Source organism: Phoxinus phoxinus (genome assembly GCF_949152265.1).
Source record: "Phoxinus phoxinus genome assembly, chromosome: 18".
NCBI lineage: Eukaryota > Metazoa > Chordata > Actinopteri > Cypriniformes > Leuciscidae > Phoxinus > Phoxinus phoxinus.
The window spans coordinates 1982778-1993451 of record NC_136893.1 but is presented as its reverse complement, the minus strand read 5'-3'; the positions used below and the strand labels follow the sequence as shown (position 1 = coordinate 1993451).

The 10674-nt window shown below is 42.0% G+C and overlaps 1 protein-coding gene across 1 annotated transcript; it reads left to right on the top strand.

Moving 5' to 3' along the window:
• Positions 1–2191: 2191 nt before the first annotated feature.
• On the top strand, positions 2192–9376 carry LOC306985818 (CXXC-type zinc finger protein 4). The gene is made up of 3 exons (XM_079588499.1): positions 2192–2479; positions 4336–5353; positions 7824–9376. The coding sequence occupies exons 2-3, from the start codon at positions 4385–4387 to the stop codon at positions 7869–7871; spliced, it is 1017 nt and encodes a 338-aa protein (XP_079444625.1). The 5' UTR covers positions 2192–2479; positions 4336–4384; the 3' UTR covers positions 7872–9376.
• Positions 9377–10674: the final 1298 nt, after the last annotated feature.

Here is a 10674-nt window from a genome sequence, read left to right as displayed (position 1 = left end):
ATTAGCTACACTGTAAAAAATTCAACCGTGATCAACCGCCAGAACTTTACCCGTTATTGGTTTTACAGACTTAACTTAAAATTTACAATAATTTAGAAAAAAATGCAATAAACATTAATTTGACAACATTAAATGTAACATAACTGATTAGAAAAAACTAAGAAAACTATGAAGAAACATAGTTTTTCACCGTAAATTATACAGCGAGTTGTTCTTTTTCACTTTCAAAAACTGTAAATTTAACGGTATTTTACAGTAAAATTACATGAAATTTACCATTAGATCTATCACAGTTATTTACCGTATATAGTACGGGAACTTTCTGTAACCAATTAACAGTTTTTCACTGTAGCATTTTTACAGTTTATTTTAAATTATTTTAATCATTTTCCACTCAAGATTAATAAATGCTTTAAAAATATATTGCTCACTGTTAGTTCAGGTTGTTGTTAATAACTAATGTATTAACTAATGTTAACAAATGAGACCTTATTGTAAAGTGTGACATTTAGAATTTTTTTTTTTTGAAATATTCATATTTTAGTATATTGTACATAATGGAATAATAAACTATTAAAACATGTAAATACCTCCGGCTGTTTGTCTGTTAATGACACAATCAGAGAATGAAACCAATAACACAAACACTTATGATGATTACATAACATAGACTTACATACAACTCATTTTTAATTGAAAAAACCCCTGAAAGCATTGTTTAGTTTTACTATAAATATTTTTTACCTAAGGCGTCATATTTATACTATGACTTCTGGACACACACATAAACAAACACACACACACACACACACACACACACACACACACACACACACACACACACACACACACACACACACACAAACACACACACACACACACACGAAACATTCTGCATTTTTATTAAAACATTGTTTTAATAAGTTTTTTAAACTATTTGAATTATGAGGACTCATGAAATGTCATCATGAATCACGTTTAAGTTGTAATACCAGTGTAATACACATGTCATTATACAGATTTGTGTCATAAAAACAAGAGCACACACACACACACATTGTTTCCCGCGCGTGGTGTTAGAATGACACCTAGTGCACAAAAGCAGAGCTGCAGTAATAAAGCTTAAAGTTATTGAAGATCTGAGCCAGTAGAGGGCGCAGCTGAGGTGGTATTGTTCCTGGAAGACGGATGAACATCCATCCATCCATCCATCCATCCATCCATCTATCTATCTATCTATCTATCTATCTATCTATCTATCCATCCATCCATCCATCCATCCATCCATCCATCCATCCATCCATCCATCCATCCATCCATCCATCTATCTATCCATCCATCCATCCATCCATCCATCCATCCATCCATCTATCTATCTATCTATCTATCTATCTATATATCTATCTATCTATATATCTATCTATCTATCTGTCTGTCTGTCTGTCTGCATATAAATTATATATATATGTGTGTGTGTGTGTTCTTGTTATCTATATTTATGATGAATATCCATCAATCTATGTATATATATATATATCTATCTGTTTATAAATTATATATATATGTATGTTATGTATATTGTGTTGCTGCTATTTATATTTATGACGATGGTATTTATGGCGTCAAGAGCTGATTTCCCCTCAAATCCCCTAATAAAGAATCTCTTGCGGATGCGTCAATGTTTTTCACACACACACACACACACACACACACACACACACACACACACACACACACACACACACACACACACACACACACACAAATTCCCAGCCGGCCAGGATCTGCTCCGCCGGGGGGAAACGCCTTCTCGCCTCGGACCCGTTCTGTTTTAATTAGCCTCCCGGTGCCGCGGGTAATTACGGTAACGAGCCGCAAATGAACCGTAATGAACCGCAAAATTCCTCTGAAAAAAAAAAAAGCCCTCACACAAGACGCGGCGCGAAGCCCGTGATTAATAACCGTCATTCAGGAAACGGCGGGGAAAAGAAGGGGCGCGCGAGGAGTTGACACGCATTACCCTCAGCGCTGCGCGAGACCCCGTATGTCAACCCCCTCGCGCCTCCCGCGCTTCCACAATCATTTCCCGCCAATGATCAGGAGGTGTCCGCAACGGCGCTTCCTCACCTCACACCCCCGTCAGCCACACGCAGCGCGACACACACACACACACACACACACACACACACACACACACACACACACATACATACACACACACACACACCGGGAGGAGCCGTCTACCCTTCCGTCACCCATACCCGCCCCTGAGGACGGTGCGTCGTTGGCGGCGTCAATATTATTTATTATTCCCGTTAGTCTCGGTATTTAGCGCCGCAGCTGCTCACGGTGATCGTTAAATCGGACGCGTCTCGTTGTTTTGTGGCGCGTGTTTTTCTTATAACGGGGATTATTGAGGCGGCATCAGTGCGCGGTGATGCTCTCCGTTAAAGGATCGTGAAGCGTCGCGAGTCTAAAGGTAAAGCTCGTCCATTTTCCGTCCTCCGCCTCCCCCCCCCCCCCCGTCTCTCTCTCTCTCTCTCTCTCTCTCTCTCTCTCTCTCTCTCTCTCTCTCTCTCTCTCTCTCTCTCTCCCCTCTCTCTCTCTCTGCTGACGTGCGATGGCCAAGAGAATTAATCCGTCGCCTTTAATTGCACCGTAGTGTCCAGCGGTCTCGCGCCCTTAATGACCTCTGATCCGCGCGCCGGTGCCGCAGCAGGCGGAGAGTAATTACCGTAATTGATGCTCGAGGCGACGGTAGCGGGGGGTGTTGGGGGGGGGGGGGGGGGGCAGCTTTTCTCTCTCTTTCTCTTCCACATAAACACACACACACAGTCATTTTGACACGGTAACTTTCTTCTGCACGGCTTATTATCGCTATTGCTTTAGTTCCTCTAATTAAGACAACAACACATTTAAAGGCAGACCTGATGGTGTTAGATATAATGCTCTAAAATAAATGATGTCATGCATATGCATTAGAAATGTACATAAATGCATACAAAGCAGTTGCTGTTTATCTGAACTGCGTTTTAATCTGAATTTGACTGAATCTCATGTGTACAGTTTTAAAAATTGAATTTCTGTTATACTTGAAACCTAATGGGGAATTAATCTCAAATCCACAAAAAATAAAAGATCATATCAGATAAACTAATTATTTCATAATTCATTATTATTCATTTTTCCCCATAATTTTAGTGTAGAATATTTTTAGTTGACGCTTATGATTAAAAAAATGTTTTTGAATTGCTTTTAAAATATCCATTAAGCTATTTTGTATACGTCCTTTAGGATTTGACTACATATTCCATATTTCCTGTCAATACATTTTTACAATGAATGTAAAAAATATATAATAATTTTAGAAATAGGAAGAAACTATTAAAGTCAGCATGAAATGAAAGTTTGGATAGTCTTTTCTTCCCAGTTGTGACGTATATCCAAGAGAAAATACATTTTAATTTTGTCTGAGGGGAATTGATTAGATGGTGGTGGTTTGCTATTGGTGGACCTCATGTGAGTGACAGCTTATAGCTCCGCCCTCATCCTCAGAGAAGAGAAGAGATGCTGCTGGGAAGGGGGAAGATATTTAGATTAAAGATAAATTAAAAAAAAGAAGAAAATTATGATTTCATTGCTATTTTAAAGGTGCAGTGTGTAATATTTAGGAGGATCTGTTGACAGAAATGCAATATCATATACATAATTATGTTTTCAGGGGTGTATAAAGACCTTACATAATGAACCGTTATGTGTTTATTAGCTTAGAATGAGTGTTTTCTATCTACACACACCACGGGTCCGCTTACATCAACGCGTTTCTACGGTGGCCCTGAACGGACAAACGTGTTTCGTCACTATGTTGTTCTTCATGATAAGAAGCGAGCTAAAGTCAGCGAATAAAACACTGACACAATGATGGACAAGTGACAATAAGATTCAAGATAACATCGTTTTACTGAATAATTAAGTAGATATAATTTCTCAATTAATCTTTGAAAAAAACAGGGAAATCCTGCCCACAATCCTTTGTGTTTTTTTGACCTGACTCTGGTCTTTTCTTCCACGCACCTGTCACCTGCAGGTGTGCGATGGTGATTGCTAATTGATTAATTCATCTTTGTAAAGAAACCTCATTGTGGCTACTCTCTGCTGTCTCAGACGACGACATCACTTCCTGTCGGCCACAGTAACTTCTGTTGGTTGCAATTCACAACCTCACCACTAGATGCCGCTAAAAATTACACACTGCACCTTTAAACATATAACAAATGTTCCGTTTACCTTCATATGACGAACATCTCTGTTTACCTCCACCTCTTTCCTCCACAGGACCACTGCCGTGGATGGTTGGGCGTTAGTGCGTGTTTGTTTTGCTCTGATGGCGAACATGAGCAGTAGTGTGTGCATGGAAACTCCACACGCTCATGGCCACGCCCACGGCCACACCCACAACTACAACCCCACCCCCGGACGTGACTTTCCTCTTCAGATCGACTCGTGCATGAACCCGGTGTTGGACTACAGCGCGCAGATGGAGCGTTACCGCTCGTTCGCCACCTTCTATAAGAACAGCACGGCCGCCGGCGCCACGCCGTTTCCCCAAACCGCAAAAATCGCTCGAATCGCAACGCCCCTATTCCCATCAGCACGCTTATCCGCGATGCCACCCTGGCCGTGTGACAACGCCATGCTATGGGGGCGAAAGCCCGCCACGGTTAACGTAAACGGACATCACACACATCGGACAGGCATGTCAAGGGCGGAGCCGGTGAACGTGCACATGTCCGCCAAACACATTCCACAAGACTCCGCCCTCTCGATGGGTGACAACTTCCTGTCGCCGCTGTCCGCGGAGCAGTGCCGTGGTCTCCCCGTAACGGGCGCCGAGTGCATGAACCGACTGAAGTGCCCGCCGTCGGGGCAGCCCGGGGAGGCGGATCGAGGCGGGACGTTCGGAGGGATGCCCCCTTTGGGGGGGCTGTCGTTACCGCCAGGGGTCATCGTCATGACGACGCTTCACTCCGGTGCAGGGTCATCCGGGGTTACGATGTCAGACAGCGCGTTTCAGATCGCTAACGTGGCAGCGGACTGCCAGCACAGCGGCTCGTCTTGCTCCGGCTCGCCCGCGGCTCTGAACGGGAACGCTAACGGGAGTTGCAGCAGCGGGAACAGCAATGGTAGCGGAGCGGCTAAACGTAAACGCAAGCGGTGTGGCGTCTGCGCCCCCTGCAGGAGGCTCATTAACTGCGGCGTGTGCAGCTCCTGTCGGAACAGAAAGACGGGTCATCAGATCTGCAAGTTCAGAAAGTGCGAAGAACTCAAGAAGAAGCCGGGCAGCACGATGGAGGTGGGATTCACACACACACACACACACACACTCACACACACACACTCACACACACACACTCACACATATGCTGGGAGGTCTATTGAAGTGGGCTGTTTAATTGGGAATGATGTGGCGGGGGGTTTGGAGTGGAGCCCAGTCTTGGCACAAGCGGCCATAATTAACCACCGTGCATTAATGTGTGTATGTGTATGTGTATGTGTGTGTGTGTTAGCTGATGGTTTGAGCCCTCTTAAGCTGGAAAAATGCCCTTGCACTCAAGCACACACTTCATCGCTCTCTCACACACACACACTGTCGGTATTGAGGGCTGAGAGATGAGGCAACACGTTGTAAGTTCGCTGTAATAATACAAAGACGGCTTAATCTATTCACAACCTGCTAACACCACTCAGTAGAATCAAGACCAGACCATCATCACAAACCAGTCCAGCTCCATCAGATCTGGTTCTGCGGGAAACCTAGTCCACATTGCAGCTTAATCTGCCAGTTTATGGTGCGGTCATATTAATGACATTTCACAGGCAAAAAGGTATATTGTCTCCTAAAATCGGCATGTGGAAATTTTTCTTCCTCATGCAAAATTGCCAATCACACGGATTCCTATTGAAATGACTGGATTTCGCTTGTGCAGATTGCCTGAACGATGGGAAATGTAAGTGCACCTTCTGACAGGAAGAGTTTAAAGGCTCGTTCACACTTTAGCATTGGACGATACCGTTAATTTAGTGTTTGTTCCTGGCACTGCACATTTGGGATGTCTCCATTTAATAACAATTAATAAAACCCTGTGGTGTAAATCCAGCTTTTAATGTTGTTTATGTGTCTATGTGGTGTTTTTAATACGCTTTAAGACACACCATGTGTAAGTTCATGAGTCGACAGCATTGCTGAGTATTTTCTGCTTAAAACTGCAGTGAACCAAAGACAGTCTCAAAAACACGGTTTGAAATCGCTGGTGTTTCTGACGTCACACACTACCTTGTAACCAATCAGATCAACGTGTGATCGTCAACCAGTGGATCTCTGAGTGAGTGAGTGAGTGAGTGGAGGCGGGGCTCATCTGCATATTCATAGAACCGCGCATACTAAATGAGGCAAGGGTGTCGAGTTACATCCAAGCTATTTTAAGGCATGAAGAAATTGTAAAAAACGTTTGAATATGTAATTTTAGTGATCAAAGCTGAGTTTTAAGGGATCAAATTATTGACTACAGGGGAACTTTAAGGAAAACATCTCAAATGTGCAGTGCTGAGGAGGTTCTAGGAACTGTTTGAAAACATTGCATTTAAGCTTTTAGCAGATGCTTTTATCCAAAGGCACCGACGCCATGCTCCACTGTTTGAGCTACAGGTACGCCTAGCTAGTAAACTAGATGTTGAAGACAGTTGCTTGAGAGTAACGTGCAGTAAGTGATACTACAGTCAAATAACAGTGCATCATTCACTGTGAAAAGTCATAGTGATGACACTGAATAAATCAGTGCAAAATATGTGTAGATGTCAGTTTGTGAAGCGCCGACTGTTAGTTTACGTGCTATTTTGTGTCTCAAACTAAACACTTTATTGTCTTTCAGTTGTTCAATCCTCACAAACTCTATCAAAATCCAGTGGTTATTATGTCAATGTTTCCAGAGGCCAGTTGCATAAACATAACCACTATGTAGTCAATAATTTTATCCCTTAAAACTCATCTTTCATCACCAAAATTACATAAGTCAACGTTTTTTCTGTGTAAAAAAAAATCTTCTTCATGCCTTTAAATATCTTTAATGTAACTCGACACCCTTGCTTCATTTAGTATGCGCGGTTCATTGAATATGCAAATGAGCCCCGCCTCCACTCACTCACTCACTCAGAGATCCGCTGGTTGACGATCACACGTTGATCTGATTGGTTACAAGGTAGTGTGTGACGTCAGAAACACCAGCGATTTCAAACCGTGTTTTTGAGACTGTCTTTGGTTCACTGCAGTTTTAAGCAGAAAATACTCAGCAATGCTGTCCACTTATGAACTTACACATGGTGTGTGTTAAAGCAGATTAAAAACACCACATACACACATAAACAACATTAAACGCTGGATTTACACCACAGGGGGACTTTAAAAGTTACGTCCAGTCTTAATTAGATAACTAATTTGTAAGACCAGTCTAAGTAGTTTATACAACCGTCCACTAGCGTTTCATAATTATACAAAGCGACTTGCAAAATCAAATTCATAATTGGATACAAAAGCAATTCATCAAAGAGCCAACAATAATAGTGACATTCGCAGCTTACGGAAACGTGGTTTGCATACAGGTCTGTTGTGTTCGGTTTCCCAATTTAATTCTCATTTTTAAACGATCCAATACTTTGAATCATTGCTTCTCATCTTGAAGGTGACTCGCACCATTATTCACACGTGTAACACAGGGTTTCTGTGATTAACTGGGTCATTATGTCGAACTAACTGTGTCTTCCCACAGAGAGCACCGTCAGCAGGAGCCGCTGACACCTTCCGCTGGTTCTTCTGAAGCGCTCGCCAACAAACCGCATCATAACACCGGACTCAAAGCTAGAAGAACTGCAGGTCATACGCCTACAATCCGATCACACGGTTCCGCAATCAGGGAATCTCTCCGAACTCCTCGCTTTCTACCCCTTCCCCTCAGGACTCACTGTGGCACTGGGGCATCAGGTGCACATGCCCCGTCGAGGGCCTGTCTCCGGTCTCACTTCACCTCAAACAAACACCAATGGCATAGAGAAACAGAGACTTGATTCCAGTCGTATCAGGACCCCATCCGAGCTCAAAGGAGCAGTTCACCTGGCTCAAATCCAACATTTAAAGGGATAGCTCACCCAAAAATGAAAACTCAGTCAGTAATTACTCTCCCTCATGTCGTTCCAAACCCCGTCAGACCTTCGTTCATCTTTCCGAACACAAATTAAGATTGACAGCTATTTAATGAACACTTTGAAGGCCCAGTAAGGTAGGAAAGACATCGTTAAAACGCACGCGTGCGTGACCTTTACAAGCGGAGGGAGACGCACGCGAGGTCATGCTCTCGTGAACGTGCGTCGGAGACTGATACGCAAGAGAAGAAATTGTTGAATAAAGTTCTTTTTTTTGGCGCACAAAAGTATTCTCGTCGCTTCAAGGTTGAACCACTGTAGTCACATGGACTATTTTAACGATGTCTTTCTTACCTCACTGGGCCTTCAAAGTGTTAATTACATAGTTGTCACTGTCACTTTGATCTCATCAAAAATATCTTAATTTGCGTTCCGAAAGATGAACGAAGGTCTGACGGGGTTGGAACGACATGAGGGAGAGTAATTACTGACCCGAATTTTCATTTTTGGGTGAACTAACCCACAAGTCCGAAATTTTCGTACGCGTTTTTCTGTATTCGTCATTCGGTGGCTCTGAATTGTCTAAACATCTCTCAAAATGCTTGCTACCGATGCGGAAAACGCCGACAGTTTAACCCAATCCGAATTTTTTTATGTCGGACGAAAGATTCGGAGGCAGTGTGTAAACATGATTGACACAACATGAGGTCGTATTTATTTTTTAACGTGCGGAAATTTCGGACTCAGTGTGCGATGACCTTGACTCATCATTTACTTGCCTTTGTGTCATTGGAAACACTTTCTCCAGTGGAAGACAAACGAAGGTTATTAGTAGAACGAGCACTGAAGTAACTCTATAAGGACACATTATTAAATTTACAGGCTCTAGTAACTGAAGACGGGATGGATAGATTGAGAGGAGCGGGATATTCTTTACAAAACACCTTGTTCCACTGAAGAAAGCAATCCATAGAGTGAGTAAATGATGAGAAAAGGTTGATTTTTACGAGTGAACGATTCCTTTAAAGCACCTTTCTGTTGCATGGGTAGAAAAGTGTTTTGTTTTTAACTAAAGACTTTAAGAAATAACTTTGTTTATTGCTGTTGTGACGCCTCACTGTCTTGATGAATAAGAGACTCTTAGGATGGCTTGTTGATTAAATGTGATCCTTTTTGAACTGTGACTTTCTGTGTGCTCTGTGTTTATTTGCACTAGCGTGTTTTGTTGAATGCGTAGCGGCTTGATGCCGCTGACGGAGCGGCGAGATGAGATGTCACTCGGAGAGCGTTTAAATGGCGTTTCTAATTCTGATTCTTCGAGCTCAGATGAGCAGGGAAAGATGGCGGAGGCACATCTCGGCGTTAAAGCGCTCGGCACATCACTGTACATGTCATCTCTTTATTGTTGGGCCTCTATGACGACTCCCATGTTGCTAGGCAACATGAATTACAATGACATGAAGTCCTGTGTTCTAGAATAAGGGAGGGGCCGAGATGCCTTCACTCCGGCTGAGATTTACATCACACACTCGCCTGTTAGTGTGTGTGTGTGTGTGTGTGTGTGTGTGAGGGGCAAAGACATATTCTCCTAGCCTTATTTAAAAACTAAAATAGTATATACATATATTAATCACATAATAAATAATTATGTTAAATTCTTACTATATATTTATAAATCAGAATATCTATAAGATAGATATTCTGATTTATAAGTATATAGTAAGATATATATACATATACATGCATATTAATCACATATAAAAAATGAAATATGTTAAAATCTTACTAGTCGACTTAAAAAACATATTTCTAAAATCTAAAACATATTGAATGGTAAATAATTAATCTCACAAATCATCTGGAGATTAAACGAGAAATAATTGTGTTAAATCTTAACATAAATCCTTATAAATGGGAAGGTATAGAATTGAACTGAATATATGAATCAACACTGGAGTGATTTCAGAAGAACAAAGACACGGTTGTTTTTCTAGAGATTCTTTACAGCGAGATGGAAATCTGTCGGCATTCGATGATCTTCTGTAAAGCTGCTTTGATACACCTTCACACACACACACACACACACACACACATAGATATATAGTGTGTGTATATATATATATATATATATATATATATATATGCTTGTGTGTGTGTATATTATTATATGAATCAAAGGCAGTGAAGGCATGAATATTTGCATGAGCCAGTTTCTGCCGGTAAACCTGTGCTAAATTCACGAACCCCCCACACAAACACACACACACGCACACAGTGACACTGACGGCTTGTGCTTTGATGAACGCTGTTATCCTCACACACACACAACACACACACCAGGTTCTGCTCCGGATGCACGGGGACGCTGGGAATCTCAAGCATCATTAACTCCAGGCTTTATTCTGCCATTAATTGTTTTAATTGAACTATTTTCCACCTCACAGGGCGGATAATCTATCAAGAGAATTATAGGATAAAACT

What these genes read in the sequence shown, in the direction of transcription:
- LOC306985818 (XM_079588499.1), top strand. Translation starts at nt 4,385, where the DNA reads ATGGCGAACATGAGCAGTAGTGTGTGCATGGAAACTCCACACGCTCAT. An exon ending in AGCCGGGCAGCACGATGGAG is followed by an intron (nt 5,354 to 7,823) that starts GTGGGATTCACA and finishes GTCTTCCCACAG; the next exon opens with AGAGCACCGTCAGCAGGAGC.